We start from the raw sequence: 27,833 nt of genomic DNA, 5'->3' as shown, positions 1-27,833 counted from the left end.
TTTAGTATACATATATATACAGTTTATAGAGTTTATAGTAGTGTATAATCTAGGCTTTCACATTCACTCACCACCCACTCGCCTAGAGAAACTTCCATTCCTGGTAAGCTCCATTCATGGTAAATGCCCTATACAGACGTACCATTTTTTAATCTTTTATATCATATTTTTATTGTACCTCTTCTATGTGTAGATATAGTAACATATACAAATACTCATTACAACTGCCTATAGTATTCAGTAAAGTAATATGTCGTACTGGTTTCTAGCCTAGGAGCGAGGGGCTAAACTCTGTACCATCTTGGTTTAAGTATACTCTATGATGTTTGCACGACAAAATAGGCTAACAACGCATTTCTCAGAACGTATCCCATTTGTTAAGTGACACCTAATTTTAATCTATAAACATTTCATCATGTGGTTCAAGATAATGCTCCTCAAAACACACAGTCACATTATCACATTTAAAAAATAAACCAGCAATTTCTTAATAATAGATAGCCAATAGATGTCAAAGTTTCATTGTCTCAATATCATAAGTGTATTTCTTGCAAACTGGTTGTTGGATCTAGAGACCTCTTCACATTGAGTTTAGAGCCTTTATCATCTTTTCTTGGTAAACAAAACCTATTGAAAAGTCATAGTGTGTTCTTAGAAAGTACATAGTGTCTGTCTTTTAACAAGCTGTTGAAACTAAGTACCTATGTAATAGGGGTTACAAAATGGTAGTATTTTAGACCTAATAATCTCTTTTCATTTATGAGACGTAAAGAAAGTATTAATAATTTAGTAGAAATATATAAAGGATATCTTCTTCTCACCTTCTATTTGATTGCCCAGGACAATAGTTGATACAGGGAAAATTATTTTTCACTCTTTACTGGTTAATAAAAGGAGTGATTTTTATATCCTCCAAAGGTACCATTGTTGTATTTTTGTTTTGCTTTTTAACATGTTTGTTTTTAAGTGTGATTGTAAGCAGTGGGTTGAGACGTGTATTAGACATTTCAGTGATTTTCATTGATACTTGAATTGTCCCAGCATTGGATGATGGGATCTTTTTGAGTTTGGCTTCTGAATCTTTTGGCCGTAACCTTAGTAATTTTTGATAGCCTTCTTATTTTCTGGTATGACAAGATGTGCCAAACTCAGTTGACTTATTTTTTCTTCCTGCTATGGTATGGCTGTGTACCCACCCAAATCTCATCTTGGATTGCAATCCCTACAGTCCCCACTGGGATGGACCCAGTGGGAAGTAGTTGAATCATGGGGGTGATTTCTCCCATGCTATTCTTCTGATGGTGAGTTCTCACTAGATCTGATGGTTTTATAAGGATTTGGCATTTCCCTTGTTGGCACTTATTCTTCCTTCTGCTGCCCTATGAGGAAGTACCTTCCACTGATTGTAAGTTTCCTCCCCAGCCACGCCAAACTGTGAGTCAATTAAACCTATTTTCTTTATAAGTTACCCAGTCTTGGATATTTCTTCGTAGATGTGTGAGAATGGACTGATACACTCCCCATACCTGAAATTGTTCATTTCCCCATAGAGCGTTGGTTTATTTTGTATTTAGAGACCGCAGTCTGCCATATTCATTTCTTCTGGGTTGACCATTATTTCTAGACTCTTTTAAAAGTTGGTATGATACCACCAATTCATATTTAGGTCTACAGAGTTTTTATTTAACTTCATTGATGTTATATCTCCTTTCTCCAATGCTGAGTGTCCTAATTCCCAATAATTATAACATAGTGACTCATTTATTTTATCCCACAGTACAAGATTTCAAGTTGCTACTGAAAGTATTATTATTTAAAAAGTCAAAAAGATTATTTTACAGTTCTTTCTGTTCCTGGGATATTTTTTACTTTGTGTTAAAATTAATGTGTTTTAAAGTCATTTGAAATAATCCATCTCTTACTTTATGCCAGCAAGTTGGCTTGGTTCATTCACTTCATTTTGCTTCTGATTTTTAGGGACTGCTTTTTAAAATGTGTATTTTGCTTTTATAATTATATAATATTTACATAGTTGTAAAAGTCAAATCTACAAACAAGATATATTTAGAAAAATCTTATCTTCTTTTGCTTTCCATTTCCCCTGCTTCTTCCTCTCACATAAATAATCTTTTTAAATTTTATGGCTTGTCCTTCTGTTATTTACTTTAAAAAATCCATAAATATCTATATTGTCCATGGGACTTCCTTTCTCAGTTAAGAGTAGCAAACTTTATACACTTTACTTTGCTTTTGATACTGTATTTTGGTGTTCACTCTTCACAGCTGCCACATGTGTGTTGCATGTTCAACTGATAGGCCTTTGTAAAGCTGCCATGTTACTCCATTGTGTGGGTATACATAGTTTATTTATATAGTCCCCTGTTGCACATTTGAGTTATTTTCAGTTTTTTTTTCTATTGGCTAGCCTTCAGTGAAATGTAGCTTTCCTATTTTTTTCAAGCATTATCTTTTGGATAGATTTATAGAAGGAGGATTGCTGCTTAAATGAGTGTAAATGCATACGATGTTTTGGTAGGTGTTGCAAACTCCTCCAATTTGGGATTGTACCATTTTGCATTTCCACCAGTCGTGTGTATGACAGCAGTATGGTATCAAGCTTTTGATTTTTTACCAAAATTCATTGTTTCTAACTTTTTTTTTAGTTATATATCTTCGTATATTTCTTTTAGTGGTACCCTAGGGAGTATAATGCAAATTCATTGGTTTGTTATAGCATACCTTAAATTAATACTTTATCAATCTCAAACAGTACAAGATTTTCTTCTGTCTTAGCAAAACTTCTTACTCTCCCCTCTATCAGTTTTTTTTGTTTTGTTTTTGTTTTTGTTTTTTTTGAGATGGAGTCTCACTCTTGTCATCCAGGCTGGAGTGCAGTGACGTGATCTTGGCTCACTGCAAACAAGTGACTCTTGTGCCTCAGCCTCCCGCGTATCTGGGACTGCAGGTGCACACCACCCCACCCGGCTAATTTTTGTATAAGGTATGCTATAATAAACCAATGAATTTGCATTATACTGCCTGTATACTCTTAAGAGTGGATTTTATATTTTTACGTGGCTGAAAACATTTTAAAAGAGTCATATTTTCTGATGTGAAAATTAAATGCAGATCAAATTTCAGTGTCCATGATGTTTTATTGGAATATAGTCATGTTCATTTGTTTGTATTAGTCTTACTTTCTGTGGATACTTTCCAGCTACAGGGCCAGAGTTGAGTAGTTGCAGTAGAGACCATATGCCTGTAAAGCCCAAAATAATTACTATCTGGCCCTTGAGAGAAAACGTTTGCCTGCCAAATCCTGATCAACAATAACGGTTCTCAAAGTATGATCTGTGGACTCTTGGTTCCTGAGAGAGACCCTTAAATGAGTTCTATAAGGTCAAAACTAATAATAGTTACTAAGATTTTTCCTTCTATTTCTTTGATGTTTGAACTGATGGTTCATAAGCTGTAATGGGTAAAACTGGTGGGATCTTAAGCATAAAGGAGTGGCACTGAATGATACTAGCAGTCATTGTGTTTTTCACTGCCACATACTCCAAGTAAATATAATTCAGTTTTTATCTAAGATGCCCTTACTGAACCAAAGTTAATTTAATTAGGTCTTTACTCCCAAGACATGTCTTTTTAATAATCTTTGGAACACAGTAGGGCCAATCTTTTCCATTTACAGTTGACTCTTGAACAACATGAGTTTGAACTGTGAGGGTCTACTTATTCATGGATTTAAAAAATAAATACAGTTAGCCTTCTGTATCCATGAGTTCTACATTAGCAACCAAATTCATATTGAAAATACAGTGTTTGGGCCAGGCACGGTGGCTCATGTCTGTAATCCCAGCACTTTGGGAGGCCAAGGTGGGCAGATCGCCTGAGGTCAGGAGTTCAATACCAGCCTGGCCATCATGGTGAAACCCCAGCTCTACTAAAAATACAAAAAAATTAGCCACTCGTGGTGGCCTGTGCCTGTAATCCCAGCTGCTTGGGAGGCTGAGGCAGGAGAATTGCTGGAACCCAGGAGACGGAGGTTTCGGTAAGCTGAGACCGTGCCACCTGGTTTGGAAAATAAGGTCTTTTAAAATCAAAATTGTTTATATTAATGTATAATGAGTTAACTGGCAAATATTTAAAATTTTTGTATTTCAATTAACATATTTTAAAATTATCAGTAAATACAACCCACATAAACAAAAGTGCTTTGTGGTCCCTCAGTAGTTTTTAAGAGTATAAAATGATTCTAAATTCAAAATCCACTACTCTTTTTTTTTTTTTTTTTTTGGACACGGAGTCTTGCTCTGTATCCCGGGCTAGACTGCAGTGGCCGGATCTCAGCTCACTGCAAGCTCCGCCTCCCGGGTTTACGCCATTCTCCTGCCTCAGCCTCCGGAGTAGCTGGGACTACAGGCGCCCGCCACCTCGCCCGGCTAGTTTTTTGTATTTTTAGTAGAGACGGGGTTTCACCGTGTTAGCCAGGATGGTCTCGATCTCCTGACCTCGTGATCCGCCCGTCTCGGCCTCCCAAAGTGCTGGGATTACAGGCTTGAGCCACCGCGCCCGGCCAAAATCCACTACTCTTAAGAGTTGGTTTCTCTTCATAGATCAGAAGATAAAGTAGATTTTGGTAATGGTTTTGGCTTTTTGTTGTTATCTTCAGTTTAGTGTAAATTATTTTTAGGTACATCCCAGATGTTTATTGGTATTGATGATAATTTTGATTATGCTGTATAAGATCCATGTCCTTAACAGTTGCCAACCCACATGGTTATAAGACCTCCATCTAGTCACATACATGTCAGTTCTTTCTCTTAGGGGGTTGTGCTATTAGGCCATACTTGAAGTGAACTGTTTAATCCTTTTAAAGTTTAATCCTTTTAGAATCAGCAGAGGATTCATTTGTTTTCACTGTTTTTCTGTCATTTTGTTTTTCCTTCTACATTATGTCAACACAGAAGTGATAAACCTACTCTCACTGGAATTGATATTATTTAGTTTAAAATTGTTAAATTGTATTTCCCCCAACTTTTCTTCTGGTGTATTTTTGGATGGATTTTAATTATGGTAAACGTAGGTAGGCAGCAATAGCTATAGAATGCAGTAGCCACAATCTTAAACCATAAAACAACTTCCATGGATTGCCCTGTGCCCCTTTGAGAGGTGTATGCCCCCAGGAATATCACTAATGGTCAATTGAAATTATTAGCTTTAGTTTTTATGAGAATTTCATGTTCATTGACAGCTTCCAGACATATATCCCATTTCTACACATTTCAATACTTAATGATATAGGACTGGAAAAGTCCAATATGCAAAGAATAACTTGAAAAGGTGTAAGAAGTGAAGGGGCTTTAAAAGTAACATCATAAAACATTGGTTAAGTGTTAATTTAATTAATTGTGGTTTCCAGTAGGAAAGCGTCCATGAAAAATGAAACACATTCATAGACTTAATTTTTTAAAATTAATTAATTAATCATTTTTGAGATGAAGTCTTTGTCGCCCAGTCTGGAGTGCAGTGGCATCATCTCGGCTCACTGCGGCCTCTGCCTCTCGGGTTCAAGCAATTCTCCTGCCTCAGCCTCCTGCGTATCTAGGATTACAGATGCACACCACTGTGCCAGGCTAATTTTTGTATTTTCAGTAGAGACGGGGTTTCGCCATGTTGGCCAGGTTGGTGTCGAACTCCTGACCTCAAGTGATCCACCTGCCTTGGCCTCCCAAAGTGCTTGGATTACAGGCATGAGCCACTGAACCCAGCCTGTAGACTTTATTTTGGAGTGTATTGTTCAGCTTAATGACAACTTATTTCTCTGTGGTTGTTGAGTATTCACATTTTTCAATTGTTGGAGTAATGGAATTAAGTCTTAAAAGTAGAAGCATTCTGATAGCCATCATCTGTGCAGGAAATGAAAGAGGTTGTAAGGGTTTATAATTTTGTGTGTGTGTGTGTGTGTGTGTGTGTGTGTGTGTTTATTTTTACAGAATATTCTTTTCGTCCCCTTTTTTGTTAGATACGTTGTTGTTTTTGTTTTTTATTTCCTTGCCCTTTCACTGTTAATTGGATTCTATTTATTCTGGTACGGATATTTGGAGGTGTATAACGTTTCCTTTGAAGTATGGGCATCATTGTTTAACAGGTTTTTATTATTGTAGCAAACCTTTGCTCACGATTTATATTTCCTTAAAACAGATCATGTTAAAGCTATCAGTTTATACTGGTCTTATGGATATTATTTTTTGTTTTTTTTTTTTTGCTGTGAAACCAGTCAACTTTTCAATTAAGAAGACAGAAATATATAACTGTGAAAGCATGATAAGGCAGAGCAGATGCAACTAATTTAATTCTTCCTTCAGTGTATTAGCAGTGTGCCTTGACCCTGGTATAGACCTGTTAGGATCCAAAGAAGATAAGCAACCAATTACATTGCGAGTCACACCTTATACCTAGTAATAATTTTCTTAAGGGTTTAAAGATAATAATAATTTTTTTCTCTAAAGGTTCTAAGGCCCAGCAGCTACTACAAGGATTGCAAGCCAGTGATGAAAGTCAACAGCTTCAGGCAGTTATTGAGATGTGTCAGTTGCTGGTCATGGGAAATGAGGAGACACTGGGAGGGTTTCCTGTCAAGAGTGTTGTTCCAGCTTTGGTAAGCATAGTGTTTTCCCCTCATTTTACCTCATTTGTCTGCAGAAATCTGCTGATTTTTTACTGAATGTATGATTATTGTCATTATTAATTTTTAAAACATGATAAAGAGATGAGTATATGACTTGGTGCTTTTATTTCATGCTTATAGATACTGTGAGCAATTGCTAATGAGTTAGAAAATTTTCTAAATCATTTTTTGATGAATAGTCACCCAATTCTTGATACTTAAATGACTGGTTTTAAATTGTTCGCCTCATCAGTAACCTTGACTCCTGCCATGTAAAATATACGTGCTTTTTCTTTTAGCCTGGTGATCCATGGAGCAATGGGCCAGGGAAGCTCACTTTGGGTTGTGTCGGAGGGCCAGAAAGGTTTCATATTTAGTACGTGTCTACATGGGAATACTACTCAAGCCATATGGTATATATGTGGATCCTTTCAGTTTAAAAGCTTTTATGTTGGCCAGACACGGTGGCTCATGCCTGTAATCCCAGTACTTTGGGAGGCCGAGATAGGTTGATCATCTGAGGTCAGGAGTTCGAGACCAGGCTGGCCAACATGGTGAAACCCTGTCTCTACTTAAAATAGAAAAAATTAGCCGGGCATGGTGGCAGGTGCCTGTAAATCCCAGCTACTCAGGAGTCTGAGGCAGGACAGTCACTTGAACCTGGAAGGCAGTGAGCCAATATCGTGCCACTGTACTCTAGCCTGGGTAACAGGAGTGAAACTCTGTCTCAGAAAAAGAAAGACTTTAAAAAATCTTCTTAATTCCTTTTCAACACAGTTATGAGTTGATACTTTGATATGAGAAATTTATTAACAGCTTGATTCCTTAAACTTTTAAATATGAAAACAATAGGAAGAAAAATTGCCATTATCAAATTGTAGGCACCTTAGCACAATACAGTGTTTTAAATAGTGGATTGATAATTTCTTTGTTCAAAGTTAAAGAAATTGGCTATAATGTAAGATTAAAATTTGAGTCTAAATCAAACGCTACCAAAAGACAAACATAAACATGATGACATTGTAGCATGTTTTATTTTGGAAATTACAATTAAATACCATGTAAATCTTTTTGTATATGCGGTAAAGCTATGGTTATTACATCATATTGTCCTATTTGAACAAATTATGGAGATAGCTTGAGTTTTGGTGAGAGAGCTGAGTAAAGAAAAGCCTGTGAAATGCAAGGTGACGATTCTTATTCTGCTTGTTCTTATTTGGATGGCTCAGCTCTGGCAGAGTTTGATAAAGGATAGAACAATTTCTTCACCTGCCACCCAGATGCAGATAATAAAAGCCAGTGTTCAAATTTTATCATTTCCATTCTAGTAAAAGTTGTACACGTTGCTTTCTGCGTGTTTCATAAGAGCAATATTATTAACCTATCAACTTTCAGATTTTGCCTATGTTCATGTCCATTCTCAGATTGCTGATTTGTTCAGTAGCTGGCTTCTGTGACCCGCATCAAATTTTCGTTTGTTTTATTGTTATTGTTGTTTGTTCACTAGGAAGTAGCAACAAATAACTGAGCTTACCTTATAGTAGCTACAGTTAAATTTTAATTTTTATTAGTTAAATAAAGAAGCCATTAAGTCTAGGCAGAAATGTTGACACATAATTCACTTTACTTAATGTGCTGGTTGTTAATTAGATTTAAGTACCTGATTGACTTGCACAAGGATGCTCTCGCTATTAATAATGGCTGTTATTAATGAGTTCTCCAGATATATATTTTATCACAGTTGAATATTATTTATGTATATCTCTTCATCACAGTGCAGTCATGTGACATAAATAGCCATTTTTGGTGAAAGGGAATCTGCTTATATCAGTCCTTCCCAAACACGGTATAACAAGGTTGTTTAATAATTGGGGAACTTAGTACTTTTTCTTTTAACATGATAACCCCTTTCAAATTACACTAAGTGTTCTAAGTGACTAATATTAAGTGATTTGATAAATAGGATTTTGTTTTTTTTAAGTCCTGAAATGGAGTGTATGTATGTGTTATGGTGTTTGTGTGTAAGTGCTTTTAAACAAAAATAGTTCTTAGGACTTCTGGTATGTAGGTATACTTTACCCAGCACAATTCAGAGCTGAGAAGACATTCATATTGCGTGAGTATTGTGTTAGAATATCTGATGTTTGTTGTTGTTGTTATAAATTTAATTGAAGGGTACTTAATTCAGTGCATTTAAAAATTTCTGTTGAACCAGAAGACAGTGAATGACTGTCTTACCCCCAAGGAGAAAATTTCTTTGGTGACTCAGCTGCTTCAAGAGGACGGAGTGTGTATCCCCAGCAGTTTTGCATTCCATCATTAGAAAAACATAGCTGAAATCTGCTTAAGATCCTTCCCACAAGAAAAACTAAAATCGATATTTAAACTTATTCCCGCGTATATGGAGTAATTATATTAATTTGACTTTAATTAGTGCATAGTTTCTGATGTGATCTATCTTGTGTTTAAATCCTATATTACTGTGTATTTTAAAGCTGAGTTAAATGGTGCTTGTCTGTTTTAGAGAAACTTGTTCACAAGAGTTATGGTACTGAATCTTTGCTGACATTTGTTAATTCAACAAATGTCAATGCATTGCTGATCCTGTTTGTTTATGTATCTAGTATTTATTAACACTGGTAAGTCCTCAGGGATATATTAATAGGCTTCTGAAAGGGTTAGAGCTACCAAAAGGATAGGTTGTAAGTAACAAGAAGGCTTTGTTTGTGACCTGTATCATGAGGTGATGGTTATCTAGCAGCACACTCAAGTCGGAGTCACTGTGTGTGATGAACCATCCTAAGTGTAATCATTTCTGGTGTATGCCTACTAGGTTTTATCTTGACGTTATTTTTGTGTGGTAAAAGTTACGAATAATACCATTCCAGCTGAAGTTCAAATAGAAGAGGAAGAAACACCTTTAGGATTTTCCCAAGGAGTATACCTTCTAATACTTTGTTATCTTTTTAACAGATTACATTACTTCAGATGGAGCATAATTTTGATATTGTAAGTATATACTGTATTTTTTTAAATGGTGGATATTTAAGTTTTGAGTTTTTATTCATTGAAATCTCTTCTTTTCTAGATGAACCATGCTTGTCGAGCCTTAACATACATGATGGAAGCACTTCCTCGATCTTCCGCTGTTGTAGTAGATGCTATTCCTGTCTTTTTAGAAAAGGTGATCCTACTTTTACCCCATTTGTTCAAAAGCAGGCATAGGGAAATCAAGTTTCAAATTCTTGAATTTCAGTTTTCCTTATCTAAATAAAGTATATTTTTTAGCCAAGATTCCTGAAAAATGTTTTATATCCAGCAGATCAATAGTTTGAAGTTGAAGATAAATCATTTGTAGAATCCCAGCCTAGTTTTGTAATTTTTAGTAATAATTAGCACATTAATATAAGAACTTTCAGAGAAGAACTTTAAAGTATTTGATTAAAAATAATCTGATTTCTAGAAAACATCCCAGTGAGGTTGATAGCTATTTATACCCTCATTATATAGCTGAGAAAGTTGAATCAGTGAGGAATAGAAATTTTCATATGGTTTGTAGTAAACTGTGTTTTTTGTCTGTCTTATGGACCTTTTTGTTTGTTTAATGCACAACAAAATTTGCTTTATCTCATAAATTTGCAATAGGGTGTAAAGTTAAAATCTGATTTTAAAATTTGTTATGTAAAACAACTCATCTATTTTAAATCTGAAGATTTAAAAGTTATGTAATTGTGTTTGGTTTATTATGTAAAACATTTTTCAGTATCTTAAAACCACAAACGGGTTAGAAGGAAACTGTTTTGGCCATACTTTATAGCTTAAGCTGCTAAGCGACTTACATCCTATGGTGGGTTCCACGTTTTGAGATAGTATACATTGATGTAAATTAGAGAAAATACTGTCTGTAGAAGATAAGTTATTGGAAAAGAACTTAAATGATAACCTTATGGTAACTATATGTTCCCAGCTGCAAGTTATTCAGTGTATTGATGTGGCAGAGCAGGCCTTGACTGCCTTGGAGATGTTGTCACGGAGACACAGTAAAGCCATTCTACAGGCGGTAAGTGTTGTTACTGAAGGACTACATTTCACCTTATGTAGAATTTTTAAAATCCACATTCATACAAGCTACTTAATTGCAGTTTTTGTAAGATGCAAATGTTGTTTCCAAAGTAATGTGCTAGACTTTTTAAGAGTTAAATTATTTTTATTGCTGATAAAGGATTTTTCTTTACCTTAACAGTTTTCTATATTTTAGGGTGGTTTGGCAGACTGCTTGCTGTACTTAGAGTTCTTCAGCATAAATGCCCAAAGAAATGCATTAGCAATTGCAGCCAATTGCTGCCAGAGTATCACACCAGATGAATTTCATTTTGTGGCAGATTCCCTCCCATTGCTAACCCAAAGGCTAACACATCAGGTAAAATATGCATCTATTTTATGTGTCATTAAGTGTTTTATTACTTTTTTTAAAATTTTATTTTTTATTTAATTTAATTTTTTTTGAGATAGAGTCTCACTCTGTTACCCAGGCTAGAGTGTAGTGGCATAATCTCAGCTCACTGCCACCTCTGCCTGCTGGGTTCAAGTGATTCTCCTGCCTCCGCTTCCCGAGTGAGTAGCTGGGATTACAGGTGTGTGCCACCACGCCCTACTAATTTTTGTATTTTTAGTAGAGACAGGGTTTTGCTATGTTGGCCAGGCTGGTCTTGAACTCCTGACCTCAAGTGATCTACCCGCCTCAGCCTCCCAAAGTGCTGGGATTACAGGCATGAACTATCATGCCTAGCCACTTTTTAAAAATGACAATTTCAGTTAGTATTTTAAATCTTTCAACTGCATATATAATCAAAAATGTTCTGATTAATATTTTTTATTTTTATCCAGTTATGTGCCATATTAGGTTGTTTTATAAAATTTTGGTAGATTTATTCAAACGAACAGTAATTCATATGTTTGATGACTTTAACAATTTTGACTTTAAGGGATGGATTTGTTATTTTAGCAAACACTGAGTATTTACTCTGTGATATGATCAGAAGTTCCTTTTGGAAAGATCACCCTTTCTTGAGAGGCATTGGAGGAGGCAGATGGGAACAGGAGGATATGGGTTAAGACCAGAAGAGAGACTAGACTGTGTCCCAAACAGAAATGAAAAATGTAGTTTGTGGCTGTCTGGGGTTGGAGAAGAGCAAAAGCGATTATCTAGGTGGCAGAATCAATGGACCTGATGCTACAGTGTGAAAAGCAGGGTTTATGGGCCGGGGATGGTGAGGACAAATTGTGAGTGCAGCTTCAAGGCTATGGAGAAATTGATCTTTTTTTTTTTTTTTTTTTTTAAACTACAGAGAAATATTTTGAAGTGTTGTTTGTTATTGCTAAAGATATTTCTAGAAACCTGGCTTTGAAATTGCCATTACAAAGTGTGGCTAAGACCCGTGGGACATTAGGTTCATAAAAATATTTTTAAACAATTTCGGAATTTTTTGGTTTTTGTTCTGTTTTGTTTTGTTTTTGAGACTGAGTCTTACTTACTCTGTTGCCCAGGCTGGAGTGCAGTGGTGTGATCTCACTGCAGCCTCTGCCTCCCGGGTTCAAGCGATTCTCCTGCCTCAGCCTCCTGAATAGCTGGGATTACAGGTGCTGTAATTAGCCATCTCACCCAGCTAATTTTTGTGTTTTTAGTAGAGACAGGGTTTCGCCATGTTGGCCAGGCTGGTCTCAAACTCCTGCACTCAAGTGACACACCTGTCTCAGCCTCCCAAAGTGCTGGGATTACAGGCGTAAGCCACCGCGCCTGACCAAATAAGGGATTTATGTAAGATAAAATAGTAGTGATCATTTAATCACCCTAGAGTCTTTTGCTTCTAAGATGATCAAGGCAAAGTAGTGTTATTCATTTTTTAAAAATGTGTTTATGTGTTTATTTTTAAAAACATAGTTGGCTGGGGGCACAATGACTTGCACCTATAATCCCAGCATTTTGGGAGACCGAGGCGGGTGGATCACCTGAGGTCAGGAGTTAGAGACCAGCATGACCAACACGGTGAAACCCCATCTCTACTAAAAATAAAAGATTAGCCGGGCGTGGTGATGCATCCCAGCTACTCAGGAGGCTGAGGCAGGAGAATCGCTTGAACTCAGGAGGTGGAGGTTTGCAGTGAGCTGAGATCGTGCCATTGTACTCCAGCCTGGGTAACAAGAGTGAAACTCTATCTCAAAATAATAATAATAATAATAAATAAAAACATAGTTGAGATAATCTTTTCTGTAGTCTAAAAGTGTGTGCTCTGGTATGTGATAAGCAGTTCCATATGATGTTCTTTAGAAATAAGACAAAAGATTTGGAGAAGTTAAATAGTCACTATTTCTAGCACTCTTTCTAGATTTACGTACTGTCAGTGAAGGTTTAGGCTATAGGCTTTTATAATATCTGGATTATTCTCATTTTTGTAGAAACAAGTCTAATTTTTACATATGAAAATCTACTTATAAGTTAGGAAAAATCAAGGTCTATCAAAACATTAGCCAGTAAAACATTCTTTCCCTTCTTTTTATGACAATTATTTCAAACATTTTGTCAATGATGCCACCCTGTTTTTATGACAAATATGGCAATTTGTTTTTGTAGTGTAACTTTTTAATAGTGAATTACTTGTTTTTAATAGTGAATATTGCAAGTCTATGCCCTATTTGTAACATTGTCAAGAAACAATGTCTGGTTCTTGCAACTTTCCTTTTTCTAACTTTTTAGTATGTACCCACTTAAACATTTCTACTTGTAATGCTTTTAAAGAAAGTAGGATGTTTGTATATTTCTTTAGTATAAGATTTGTTTAGGTATTGAGATTGCATAAGAATAATAGTTCTTCCTTTTCTGTGTATTTGCTTTTATCTAGTAGTGGCCTTTATACAGGAGAGAGGTTGGTTTGTTTCCTCTTTGTTTTGAAATTGTGACGTTACTGACTACCTTGCTTAGGCCCATTTGCATTTTCAAAGCCATCGTTTACTAATTGAGCTTGCCTTGAAGAATCTGGGATTAGGAAGAAGATGAAATAGTGATATATGACAGTGAAAATGCTTTCTGCTAATAAATTTTATTTTCCTTTATTAAAAAAATAGGATAAAAAGTCAGTAGAAAGCACTTGCCTTTGTTTTGCACGCCTAGTGGACAACTTCCAGCATGAGGAGGTAAGTGTTTAGTCTTTGGTAGTATTTTTATGAGGTTGTTGAATTGCTGAATCTTGATGTAATAATTCCTTTTTTCTTGTGTTTGTGAAGAATTTACTCCAGCAGGTTGCTTCCAAAGATCTGCTTACAAATGTTCAACAGCTGTTGGTAGTGACTCCACCCATTTTAAGTTCTGGGATGTTTATAATGGTGGTTCGCATGTTTTCTCTGATGTGTTCCAACTGTCCAACTTTAGCTGTTCAACTTATGAAACAAAGTAAGTGCAATTTTACTGTTCTACTTTAAGCAGGAAAAGTTGGTTCTTCATTAATATGTAAAGTCAACATAAGCCAAGCAAATGGAAGAGATTACTAATATCATAGGCACTGGATAGTAAACAGAAGTGTTAATATGTAATAAATTTGTGTTGGGACGGTATGTTAATGTTTCTAACATACTCCTTTTAAAGTATAAATTAAACGTTTGCCCTTGGTGTTTCTAGGGCTAACAATACAAAGTCATTAATTTCTATTCGATGTTTGTCATGTAACCATCCTTGTAGGAGAATTCTGAGTTTTAAGTTAACCAATAACCAGCTGTCTTCAGCTTATATAGGTTGCTTTTTCTGCCCATGTTAGATTTTCTAGCAGTTTTTCTGATTCCAGAATGCTTTCTTCCCTCAGAAAGTAGGAATGTATTTATAATGATGAATACCTCTGATGTTTGCTAATTTGTTATTTCTAAACCTTTTCAAATGTAGACCTTTCAAGTTTAGAAAGGTATTTCTAAACCTTTACACAGTGTATGGGAAATAAAATTGTATTGCACTGTTCTTGTAGTTGACCATTCCTCTCTCAATCCTTAGACTTAACAAGTTGATGTCAGAGAATGGTGGGGCACCAAACAACATCTATACATTATAATTTTTTTTTTTCTTTTTAACTTTTTGTAGAGACAAGGTCTCACTGTATTGTCTAGGGTGTTCTTGAAGTCCTGGGCTCAAGCCTTCCTCCCACCTTGGCCTCTCAAAGTACTAGGATTATAGGCATGAGCTATCACACCTGGCTGTTATGATTGGTTCTAGTAGAGTATTCATCACTTTTGTGTAGAATACCTTTAATTGTGCGTAATTTCGTAGCCATAATTCTAATCTCTATGGATGTTACCCCGGGAGTCAGTGATGATATTAACTGATAAAATCGTCTTTGGTCCCACTCTGTCTGAGTGGTCCCATACTGTCTGAGACAGTATATTTAGCAGTATAATATTTTCATTTTAGGGAAGCTCAGTTTTATATTTAGTCGCTCTTCTTGTGAATTAACACATTGGCACATAACTTTGTGGAAAAATAATGTTGTTGAGGTGGCTAGTTGGAAAGATTCTCTATAAAGCATAGAGTCTTTTCCAAGCTTGGTATTCCCAGACAACCCTATTTTGAGTGGTCCTGAAGAAAGTGGTCTTTTCCTAAATAAGATTGGGAAAGGTTCAACTCCTTCTTGAGTATCCACAATTCATTTTACTTACTAAAGTCCCTAGGAGTTCTTTGAACCTTGTTTATCCCAACATTTCCCGAATCATTAAGAGAGATTATTTCTTGTTAATGTACGTTTTGTGATAGCACATCCCTAAATACTAATTTGGAAAATTGCTGCCTGCCTTTTGTTTAACTTTTTTTTTCTTTTAGTGTATTTTCACCTCTTTTGCATGCTCCAGGCAGTTTACCACATGTTTGTCATATGGAGGTCACCATAGTTGCTTACTGTAATAACCCTGTAAAAGGAAATGTGGACCTCTTCTATTTGTCTCTATTTTGTTGTCATCCCTTGACTTCTAAAAAAATAAAATCCTTATAATGCAGCATACCATGTATTCAAACTTCTCTATAAAGTTGCAAAACCGCAATTAAAAAAAAATCTTAACCACTAATTGTGAAATTCTGTGTGGCAGGCAATTCACTATCCACATCTCTCTGCCCAAATCATTAATGAATATTTTTCTTGATTATAGGACTTACTGATTATTGGCAAAACATTCTAATAAAATGTCTGTATATTTTGCATATGTATAATATTTACAGGAACACACACACAATCAGCAAAGACCCCGCTGTGTCTTTAGGTTTCAGCTTTCCTTAGGTTTAGACTGACTAAACTGTAGAGACTGAGAGTTCCTTCCACTCAGTGTCAGCACATCTGAGTGGTTATCACTGCAGAGTCCTCCAAAAAATGATGTCTTCTGGCAATGGAAACTTACAGTAGAGAATGCCTGCCTGATCCTTGTATCAAGTTTGCATGTAATCAGTGTCACTTAGGTAGCGGTTTTCCTGATCACAATACAATAAGATTCAGATACTTTTAATTGTTACATTTTATACTATAGGCCACACATTTTCAATGTATTTGAATTGAAGACAAATACATGAATATATTTGATTTGTGGTATGTTGAATGCATTTTTGTGCAAAATACTGTGCTTCTCAAGGAAAGAAAGAAAGGGTTCCTGAAGTCTTAGGGTTAAGAAGGAATTGTGATGAGGCACCCAGCTAGGTTTGGACTAAGGAATGAAGTCTCCAGAAAGAGATTGTTAAAATCTACACGAATTTCTTTTTAGGTCTTTATTACAGCACTTTTGCATTTTTTACATTAATTTCTGCATTATATTGCTTTGTAAGAAAATAATTCTGATTATTTTCCCCCCTTGGGTAATGTTTGCCCTTGAATGAGGTACTATAACTAGTTTAATAGGCTTTTGTTTTTTGTTGTTGGTTTTTACAGACATTGCAGAAACGCTTCACTTTCTCCTGTGTGGTGCCTCCAATGGAAGTTGTCAGGAACAGATTGATCTTGTTCCACGAAGTCCTCAAGAACTGTATGAACTGACATCTCTGATTTGGTAAAGATTGGGCTAAATATCACTTTGGGAGGCCGAGGCGGATGAATCACGAGGTCAGGAGTTCGAGATTAGCCTGGCCAACATGATGAAAACCCATCTGTAATAAAAATACAAAAAATTAGCTGGGCGTAGTGGCGAGCACCTGTAATCCCAGCTGCTTGGGAGGCCAAGGCAGGAGAATTGCTTGAACCCGGGAGGCGGAGGTTGCAGTGAACCGAGATCGTGCTACCGCCCTCCAGCCTGGGCGACAGAGTGAGACTCTGTCTCCAAAAAAAGAAGATGGGGCTAACTATAACTTGTAGTTTGTGTAAGATTATTTTTCTTTATAGACCTAACGTTTACTGATATTTCATAAAGTTACTAAAATTATTGTACTTTTTGTTTTCAGTGAACTTATGCCATGTTTACCAAAAGAAGGCATTTTTGCAGTTGATACCATGTTGAAGAAGGGAAATGCACAGAACACAGATGGTGCGATATGGCAGTGGCGTGACGATCGGGGCCTCTGGCATCCATATAACAGGATTGACAGCCGGATCATTGAGGTAGTAGTTTCATCGTACCGTTTAAATATGTCTATTTTGTTGGAGAGTGGGTGTAGGGATGGAATGGGGAGGTGGATATGTGTACTTGAATGTGCTTGATTTTGAATTAACTCAAGATTCTCTCATTTTGTCTCCTGAGAACAAGGTCCTCATTTCTGTTCAGGTCAGAAAACATCATGTTCTAGTCCTGCTTCTGCTGCTAACTACCTGATTGACTTGGAGCAAGTAATTTAAGTTTGTTGTTCCATAGTTTCCTCATTTCTGAAAGGAAACATTGGAAGACTTAGGCTGTAGGTTCTAAAACGTATCTATCTTCTATCAGAAAGCAATGTCCCATGAGCAAAGATTTACATACAAATAGTTCCCTCTCAATATTTTTTAAGAGCAAAAACGTGGAAACAAATGAAATAGCTAGTTCTGGGTAAATAATTAAGTAAATTGTGATACACATAGGTTTGTATGTTATCCAGATATTATTGGGACAAATTTTAATGATATAAAATCAAATATGAATGAAAAACACAGTATACAATATTACATGAATCTTTTTGGAATTCAGCAAAATAAGTGAAAATATGAATAATACAAAGGGGAGGAATATACCAAAATGTTGACAGTGATTTTGTGTGACAGTTTTATGTGATTTTTATTTTTACTTCCTTATATATTGTTTGCACTGAAATATTTTTAAAAACTAAATTAGCATAATATTTGCTCCAGCTTAGGAGGTGTTGGTCACTGTGTTATTTGTGATGCCATGCATAATTTACTATTTTCAATACATGAGACACCTGTAAGAATTCATGTCTTTTCTAATTTCAACCTTTGATGTTTGAATTTTTTTTAGAACATCACACATTTTGAATAGACAGTCTTCTTTAAAGGTGCCTTCTAGTTCATTTCTAAAAATGAATTTTAGAAAAAAGTTTAAACCAATGACTTACATCATAAAATCAAGAGTTGTAAAAATAAATCCAGTTTCAGAGCCAACTTTTATGAGAAAATTGACTTTGACTGGTGTTTTGTGCAGCATTATATATAAGCAGGCCAATCCTGCTAATAGCGGTCCTGGTCTCTAACTCTAAGTCATCTTCTTTTTAGCATTTTCCTGATCACCTTTACTATTAGCTTCCTGATCACCTTCACTATTAGCTTCCTGATCACCTTCACTATTAGCTTACTCTCTCATATGTGCTGAGAATCTTGTCTTCCATTCAGCCTAGGAGTTCCATAGATTGGATTCTGTAATGGGAATATTTTGTCACTTCTGGAGTCTCTTTAAATCAAACTCGTGTTCATTGAACTGTCTCAAATATGTTCTGTATACCACACGCAACCTTGGCAATGAATCTGTTTCAGTTGTGTCCCTTTCGATCTTTAAGTTATCTTTGTTTCATGAGGACAATTTTTTAGGATCATTTTAAGGGAGGATTTTGGTAGGTTGCTAAGAATTCATCGTGTAAATACCAAGATTTATGGATAACTGATTTTTTTATAAGCAATGTCTCAAAAGCATTCTTAATACAAATGGTGTCTTCTTTGTGTCAGTGATGCTACATAGGTGGATCTTTCATCAAGATTTTATCTGCATTTTGTCTAAGGGTCCCTGATAAGGCTTGAGGCATGTAACCTATGTCTAACTAAAAATGATTTGGTGAATCAATGAGTTTTGTCATATCTACACTATTAAATTTTCCATCTTCTGTTAACTTCACCATCTAAGGCCTGATGAAATAAATATGTAAGCATATTTGGGGGGTCCCCACTGTGTCTTAAGGTAATAGATTTCTCAATGTTTATATTCAAAGTTTCTCTCTCTTTGCTCTCAGGCAGCCCATCAGGTCGGTGAGGATGAGATAAGCTTGTCCACTCTGGGACGAGTTTATACTATTGATTTTAATTCTATGCAGCAAATCAATGAGGACACGGGAACAGCACGTGCCATTCAGAGAAAACCTAACCCCTTAGCCAATAGTAACACTAGTAAGTACATTCTGAGTTAAAATAGCACTATACTATTGTGCAATATTTTGTGTTTGCATAATAAATAATAATTGGTTCATCTTAAGTATCTTTTTAAGCTTAAGTCAATTGCATAACAATAATTTGGTTTTGGATTTCTTAAATCATGTGCAGTAATGGATGAGTGAGCCAGTATTAACTGGTATCTTTTCCACAATTTGTCTACTTACCTGATGTCCTGAGACTCGAGTTAGAATTCGCTCATGCAGATTTTTGTCTGATCCTGTTACTACTATTATACCTTTAGGTCCATTGACTAGTTCTTTCCAACCTTGTATTTTATACCTTCCTGCCAAAATTATCTGAACTAATTAAGGACAGATAATCATGATTAAAAAAAAAACAAAGCCAGGTTTCTGACATTTCTCTCTCCCCTCAGGGATTTAGTTTATTGCTTTTGCAGCTGTAGTTTAGAGAACAGTGGTTCACAAATGTGGTTTTTTTTTTTTTGGAAAAGGGCAAGATAGTGCTGGGCTTGGTGGCTCACGCCTGTAATCCCAGCCCTTTGGGAGGCCGAGGTGGGTGGATCACGAGGTCAGGAGATGGAGACCATCCTGGCTAACACGGTGAAACCCCATCTCTACTAAAAATACAAAAAATTAGCCGAACATGGTGACGGGTGCCTATAGTCCCAGCTACTTGGGAGGCTGAGGCAGAGGAATGGTGTGAACCCGGGAGGCGGAGCTTGCAGTGAGCCGAGATCCCGCCACTGCACTCCATCCTGGGTGACAGAGTGGGACTCCGTCTCAATAAATTAATTAAATAAGAAAAAGAAAAGGGCCAGAGAGCAAATAATGTAAGTGCTGCAGGTTATATAGTCTATACTCACCATCACTGCCATGGTAGCCTTCAATTAGCCATATACAATATGTAAACAAATGTACATGGCTGCGTTCTAATAAAATTATATTTACAAAAACTGGTGGTGGACTGGATTCGGCTTACAGACCGTACTTTGTCAACCCCTTGTGTATAACTTACTATTTATCAGTTACCTTTTCCTCACACTTTATGTCACTAAGCAAAGTGGCAGAATTACCTTTTTTACCCATTTTACAAAGCTTTTAGTGAAATGCCGTGTATTTCTAGAACTCTTGTTTCTTACCACTGGTTTAGTTGGTTAGGACTGGATTTCCCTATTGTTTCATTGAATATATATCAGTAAAATAAAGAGGTACAGTGTGGTGATGAATTGTTACTTTCAGCTGGTCCAAATGGGTCACTGGTTTTCTAGAGAGCTGAATTTTGTCTGTCTGAATGTTGCCTTTAGCATCTTTGTAAATCCTAGTTGATCATATCAAAGAAGTTCATGTGTTTTATAATGAAAAAGTTTTCATAGCATTTCAAGAATTACATTGACTTGAGTATTTTATATTGTTTATTGTGTTTCTGAAGTCTGTCACTTCAGGATTGCATTTTTTTTTTTTTTTTTTTTATGTAATAGGTGGATATTCAGAGTCAAAGAAGGATGATGCTCGAGCACAGCTTATGAAAGAGGATCCAGAACTGGCTAAGTCTTTTATTAAGACATTATTTGGTGTTCTTTATGAAGTGTATAGTTCCTCAGCAGGACCTGCGGTCAGACATAAGTGCCTTAGAGCAATTCTTAGGATAATTTATTTTGCGGATGCTGAACTTCTGAAGGATGTTCTGAAAAATCATGCTGTTTCAAGGTGTGTTAATGAAAACAGTAGAAACATTTTGCAAATTCAAATCTCTGCAAGTAATTTCAGAAACCTCCAAAGTAATAATAGAAAAAATATGCACAAAAGTTTGTTTGGAGTATCTTGAGCTCTTTTTTGTCTAATGTCTATTCATATTCACATACAGCTTTTGTAAAATATAAAAGTTGAACAGTTAAGAAAAATGTTTATGTTAATAGAATGGTTTCACAATGAAAATGCTTTGCTCTCAATTTAAAGTAGTATGGCCAAAAATAATCATCAAATTCAGGCAGAGTTTTATATACAAATGCTTTCTTTTTTTAGTCACATTGCTTCCATGCTGTCAAGCCAAGACCTGAAGATAGTAGTGGGAGCCCTTCAGATGGCAGAAATCTTAATGCAGAAGTTACCTGATATTTTTAGTGTTTACTTCAGAAGAGAAGGTAATGTCATATAAATTAATAGTCATTTACTCTAGATAGTACTTCAATAGAAATAAAGTTTTAATCTGTTGAACAAAAACTGATAGCTTTTCAATTTAAAAATGACATTTAAAGCTCTGTTAGCTTACAGCTCGGAGTACATAGAATGTGTCTTTTATGCTGGGCGTGGTGGCTCACGCCTATAATCCCAGCACTTTGGGAGGCCCAGGCAGGTGGATCACTTGACGTCAGGGGTTGGATACCAGCCTGGCCAACATGGTGAAACCCCGACTTTACTAAAAATACAAAAATTAGGCGGGTGTGGTGGTGCACACCTGGGCTGATGTCAACTTCCTTGCCTCAAGCAATCCTACTGCCTCAGCATGGGATTACAGTTTGTTTTTTAATAAGAGTCTGATAGAATGATAGAAGTCGTGGACTCTTCCCCAGAAAACTGTGAATGTGTGCTCATTCACTCACATTAAATTTATCCACATATTTGCATATAGTTTATACTAGCTGATAATCAGACACACACATTGGTATACATTTTGATAGTTCTTAGTCAACGCTCCTTCATACATACTCTCCTATGATTCCAGGACAGATAGGAACCCCTGCCTCACAAGTTAATGTTTAGCTCTCTTTACACACCTTCGAGGATGTGATGGCTCCCACCTTTCAATAGCTGTTTTGTTTTTTTTGGTGACAGTGTTAATGAGATCTTGTCTTTTTGTAGCACTGGAAGTTAACTGATAATTCTAGGTCTTTTTCATCCCTTCTGGCTATCACACCACAGGGTGTGCACTGTATTTCTGTAATTGATTATTGTTTTTATAATGAGTATTTTGAACTCTGAGTAGGACTTTATGACCCTGTTAAGTTTTATATAATCTAGTTTTGAAGATTAGAAGACATTCAAAATAAGTATTTTTCTTTAACCTTTAGTTTTTATACTTTTTTCTTATTGAAGTCAAGTTGAAAACTCTGGCTCCTAATTTCTTTTACCTATTTGCCAGTTATGTTTTAGTCTTTTTGTGTATTATGTCAGTGTTGGTATTTAGGGATTTTGTAGTGGTGGGGAGAAGGTTTTATTACAACTGACTCCCTTTCATCTCTGTTATAAGGTGTAATGCATCAAGTAAAACACTTAGCAGAATCCGAGTCTTTGTTGACAAGTCCACCAAAGGCATGTACGAATGGGTCAGGATCCTTGGGATCCACAACTTCAGTCAGCAGTGGGACGGCCACAGCTGCCACTCACGCTGCAGCTGACTTGGGATCACCCAGCTTGCAGCACAGCAGAGATGATTCTTTAGATCTCAGCCCTCAAGGGTAAGTAAGAATTGTGTTGTGTTTTTTATTTCTTTGCTGTTAGTGCTTTTTTTGGTACCTAAGAATCATATAGGGAGTAAAATGGTAACATATTAGCATATATGTGTGTGTGTGTGTGTGTGTGTGTGTGTATATATATATATATATATATATATATATATATATATATAGTATTTTTCCATCTGTGTTTTGTTAATAAGAATGGGAAGAAAAGATTTATTGGAAACCTATATTGGGCTGTGTTTAGGAACTGTAAGAGATTAGTTTTATTCCCATTGACATACAAGGAAACTAAAGGTCAGAGGCATTTGTGACTTGCACAGTGTTATAACACTTATGTTACTTGTAGGATCTAACGTTGTGGGATTTGAATTCTGGTTTCTGATTTCATAATCTTGGGACTTTTTGGTGCTGCTGCATACATACGACCTTAGAGACATCCAGATATTGATACAGTTAAAAATACTGAAAATTAGAAGTCTTAGAATAAAGGCCAAAAAATACTGATTTCCAGTTTATCTTTAATTGGCAACTGGGAGTAAATACTTTGCTTTTAATAAGGGAAAATGGGAGTTCTTAAATTCTCTACTCCGATTTATTTATCAGCTTTTAATCTTCGTTATACCATGCTACTAAGAATGTTTCCAAACCTTCTATTGGTTTCCGTTTTGTTGTGTTAGAAACAAACCACACTCTAAAAGTGTTTTTATTTTCTTCTATTAGAAGCTTGATATTACTGGATGAGTGGTACATGATGAACCAAATTCAGTTCTGAAATTGAGAATGTATTCACTGCAGTATTCCTTTTGGCTTCTTTTAAGCTGAAAAGTAGATCATTCTAAAATATAGTAATAATAAGTGGGATCCAAACATTTAGTCTTATAATCTGCAGGGTAGCATTGTCCTGTGCAGACAGCCAATTCAGGTAGGAGAGGGGATGAGGGGAATTGGTGCCACCTGGTGGCAGTTTTCTAGTTTAGCTTAAATATGAATGTTGGCAGTTTCAAGACTTGTGGCAGACTGAACTTCTGGCACAGTGGGTATTATTTTAGGAAACTGCTGAGTTTAACTGGTACCCATGTTATTTGACCAGTCTGAGGAGATTGGACTTGGAGAGTTCTGGGGACTCTTGTACTCCCTGATTCTACAGGGAAGTACAAGAGTACTATAAGCTTTTGGCTGCCATTTTCCTTTCCAGCCTTGCTCTCTCCTTTACTTCCTTCCCAGCCCCATTTCTACCCACTAGCTGCTGCAGTAACATAAGTTATTGCAGGGTTTTACTATAATGTAGGCATGGTGCCTGAGACATCATAAATACTCAGTAAATTACAGGGGATGATACAGTTCAGACAATTGGAATATTTCTTTCCCTTTAAAAATTTTTTACTTTCTCCCTTTTTTTTAAAGAGACATGGCTCGGGGTCTTGCTCTGTTTCTCAGGCTAACATCGAACTCCTGGGCTCAAATGAGCCTCCCCACCTTGGCCTCTGAAGTAACTGGGACTACAGGCTTGTGCTAGCATGCCCAGCTCAAATGCAGTGTTTCCGAGCCATTTTAATTTAAGGAGTTGGAATTGATTATAGAGTCTAACAGTTGATTATGCCAAAGAAAGAGAAAATAACTTTTTTCTTAAAATATTTTTACATGGTTTTAAATAGTTTTAAGTGGTTCCATATTACAGCATGGTTGCAAATGAGAAATTCATATTTTTTAAATGGAAATTAATTACATTTTTCATCCTTTGAAAGTTCATTTTTCCTGATTGTCAAGCATATTCGAGCACATTATTAAGTATATTCCATAGAAATGTCAGTTGTTGGAAACTTTCCAGTTTTTTTTTTTTTTTTTTTTCAGATTTTTCCAGTTTTATTTGGGCCACAGACCAACTAAACCACATTTTTCAGCCTTTTCATCTTATTTAGCTTTGTTAATCTAAAAATTTATTGCTGTTACAAACTATTTCTAGTGTCGTTAGAACAGGCTACAGGTGTTTAAATGATTCTAATTCAGAATAAATTACTCGGACTACTCACTAGATTTGTATATAGGTTTTAAAAACTACTAAAATGTTTATAAATACATTTATTTAGTATGTTATTGCCACTGTCACACTGTGAAATTACTTTCGGTAGTATATTAGAGGCAGAGGAGTATTTTGACAACATGAACACTAAGTGTCATGTATATGTTACTCGTGGCCATTTTGGTTAGGGGAAAAAGTATGGTATGCAGATTTAACATTCTTTTTCAGGTTGGTGACTACCCATTTATTTTTATTCTGCTCCTTTGTGTTGCATATTTGTTTTATATACTTACATACTACTATTTAAAGTTGAACAACATAGAAAATTGATCAGTCGTCTTATTTGGCTTTACGTTTCATAGTTGAGTATAGTTAAACAGCTAGTTATTTTCTGAATAATCATTTCCTGTGTCTGCACACCTCTAGAACATGACTGGCACAGAATTGGCATTAAATAATCACTAAACAAGAACATACCTTGTTATGACAGTATTTTATAACTCACTGTTTCTGCCATTTTAGCTTGCTTTTTTGGTGAGTAAAGATACAAAACAGTGGTAATTACTAAACTTATCTCATATTTTCCCATGGTGATAGTCGATTAAGTGATGTTCTAAAGAGAAAACGACTGCCAAAACGAGGGCCAAGAAGGCCAAAGTACTCACCTCCAAGAGATGATGACAAAGTAGACAATCAAGGTAACCGCTTTGATAAAACTATGGGGAGGTAAAGGGGAGGGTGGTAGCAGGTGCAGAAATATTTACTTCATTAAAACTGCCAGTGGCTCTTGAAGTATGCCTTAGTTTCCTGAGGACTAAGTGTTCTTAGTTCTTTTAGTTTATTAATCTGTTAAGACTGTGAATCTTAAAAATCAGTTGTTTTTCATGACTTAAAGTAAAATGGCTTAACTGTAGTTCTTTTTTCTTTTCATAGCTAAAAGCCCCACCACTACTCAGTCACCTAAATCTTCTTTCCTGGCAAGCTTGAATCCAAAAACATGGGGAAGGTTAAGTGCACAGTCCAATAGCAACAACATTGAGCCAGCACGGACTGCAGGAGGTAGTGGCCTTGCCAGGGCTGCCTCAAAGGATACCATCTCCAATAATAGGTGAAGTGGGGGGGAATTTTATGTTGCTTCTATTCCCATATTAGAAAAACTTAACATTATTTCAGCCACTACATTTATTGTATGGAGATGATACATAGACACAACACTTTAATTTGTTCTTGGAAGCATAGTTCAAGAATGAGGTAGGTTCTCAGTTTATGAACCCTGCATCTGGCTTTGTCCTAAGTTCTAGTCATGTGCTTTGAAACTCCTTCCAGCATACCTAACTGAAAGTCTCATATGTTCAAAACCAAGTTGTGTTCCTTGGGGAACCTCTTTCTCAGTTTTGTTCCAGACAAGGAAAAGCTGACATTTTCTGTCCACATTCTTCACATCATTTATGATAAAATTTCTCTACCCAGTACAATGGAACCTAAAGATTTTAGGGGAGAGCCTTTTTTTTTTTTTTTTTTTTTTTTTTTTTTTTAAATAAAGGCCTTGGGACTTGTTTCATTTTTGGGTTCTGCATGTAGCATGCCAACTTGATTACTTCCCTCTGCAGGTAAATTTTAAAAGACCAATTGTCATTGAGAAAATAAACATGCTGTCTTTGGTTTTGTTGGTTGTTTATCTGAATTTCAGTGTTTAAAAATAATTAAGTGAATGAATTGCTGAAGCTATCAGCATTTGTAATTTAAGCAGCTGGGTCTTGTTTGCCATAGCTTATTATATTCTTAATAGGTGTGTGTTTCTGGTCTGTAAATCTTGCCTTCAGCTCTCCAGGAAACGCAAGGATAATGCACATATGTGTGTACTTTAGAAAATAAAGGGAATACTTAGGAAAGTGTTATGTTGCAGGGTTCCAAAAAATTAGTACACTTTGTTTACAATTCATGTAATAACCTGCAGTGTATTTTAAGTTTTTAAACAGTTCTCCATCATAGCCCGTTTTCAAAGTGAAAGTTAATTGGGTTGTGGATTCTGAATTTATTAATCTCTAAGCATAGACCAGAAAGGATTTTAAGTGTAGCAGCTATTTGCGTTGATCAGAAGTTATATCCTTTCTACATACACTGGGACTTTAATATCTCCTTTTTGTTTCTTGTAGAGAAAAAATTAAAGGTTGGATTAAGGAGCAGGCACATAAATTTGTCGAACGTTATTTCAGTTCTGAGAATATGGATGGAAGCAACCCTGCCTTGAATGTCCTTCAGAGACTTTGTGCTGCAACCGAACAACTCAACCTCCAGGTGCTGTGGCCAGTGCATTTTGCTGCTCTATTTCAGTCTCTTCCCAGCATCTCCTGCTACTCTTTTCCTTCATGACTCTCTAGCTTCCTGTGGATTTAGCTATCCTACATCGACTCTTACCTTATATACACCCTTGGTGCTGGCATTTCTTTTACTTATCCCTTGACTATCAGGATTCATCAGTCTGTATTAAATGTACTAGAAACCTCATCTTTGACTTTCTTTCCTTCACATCTCATAATTCTTGACAAATGAAGAAACTTCAGAAATGTCCCCATAAGCACATCTGTTTTCTAAGTCATCCTCAACTATAGGTATAGATGATAGGCCTTCCTTAGACCCTCTCTCCACATGGGGTCTCAAGAGTGGCAGGAGAGGCTAGAGGTTTACTAATAAGTGTTTTATGTTTCATCTGGTTCTCAGTTTTGTTTTTTGTTGTTGTTGTTTTGATGTACCTTGAGCAGTTTTGGTCGTATGTTTTCCAAGAAATTGTTCATTTTGCTGAGACCTTAAATGTATTAATTTAAAGCCACACCTTGTATTCTTGATTCCTCTTTTCATTCTGGTGTTATAGCCCCTTATTCTTCAGTTTTGTGTTCTCATCCTTTAGAAATACTTTCTTAAAGAAAACTATATTGGTTGAATGCGAAGATTTTCTTTTCTTTTTTTTTTTTTTTTTTGAGACGGAGTCTCGCTCTGTCGCCCAGGCTGGAGTGCAGTGGCCGGATCTCAGCTCACTGCAAGCTCCGCCTCCCGGGTTCACACCATTCTCCTGCCTCAGCCTCCCGA

At 36.1% G+C, this 27,833-nt stretch overlaps 1 protein-coding gene across 23 annotated transcripts in view; it reads left to right on the top strand.

Annotated features, from left to right (window-relative positions):
• Positions 1–27,833, top strand: part of TRIP12 (thyroid hormone receptor interactor 12) — a 155,523-nt gene that overhangs the window by 96,936 nt on the left and 30,754 nt on the right. For 10 of the 23 annotated variants that reach the window (XM_038001432.2, XM_038001428.2, XM_038001425.2 and 7 more), the window contains 16 exons: positions 6,516–6,664; positions 9,647–9,682; positions 9,762–9,857; positions 10,641–10,733; positions 10,932–11,093; positions 13,796–13,864; positions 13,955–14,120; positions 16,618–16,735; positions 17,124–17,280; positions 19,110–19,263; positions 20,747–20,975; positions 21,291–21,409; positions 22,516–22,723; positions 25,344–25,444; positions 25,680–25,854; positions 26,903–27,044. In XM_038001432.2, the coding sequence (XP_037857360.1) occupies positions 6,516–6,664; positions 9,647–9,682; positions 9,762–9,857; positions 10,641–10,733; positions 10,932–11,093; positions 13,796–13,864; positions 13,955–14,120; positions 16,618–16,735; positions 17,124–17,280; positions 19,110–19,263; positions 20,747–20,975; positions 21,291–21,409; positions 22,516–22,723; positions 25,344–25,444; positions 25,680–25,854; positions 26,903–27,044 (2,174 nt within the window). Of the gene's footprint in view, positions 1–6,515; positions 6,665–9,646; positions 9,683–9,761; positions 9,858–10,640; positions 10,734–10,931; positions 11,094–13,795; positions 13,865–13,954; positions 14,121–16,617; positions 16,736–17,123; positions 17,284–19,109; positions 19,264–20,746; positions 20,976–21,290; positions 21,410–22,515; positions 22,724–25,343; positions 25,445–25,679; positions 25,855–26,902; positions 27,045–27,833 lie in introns of all 23 variants that reach the window. The other 13 variants (XM_073020115.1, XM_007966541.3, XM_007966547.3 and 10 more) reach the window with 3 other exon arrangements.

Source organism: Chlorocebus sabaeus, chromosome 10, assembly GCF_047675955.1.
Source record: "Chlorocebus sabaeus isolate Y175 chromosome 10, mChlSab1.0.hap1, whole genome shotgun sequence".
Lineage (NCBI taxonomy): Eukaryota > Metazoa > Chordata > Mammalia > Primates > Cercopithecidae > Chlorocebus > Chlorocebus sabaeus.
The sequence above is the reverse complement of the archived record's forward strand: the minus strand, read 5'-3'. Positions and strand labels throughout refer to the sequence as shown.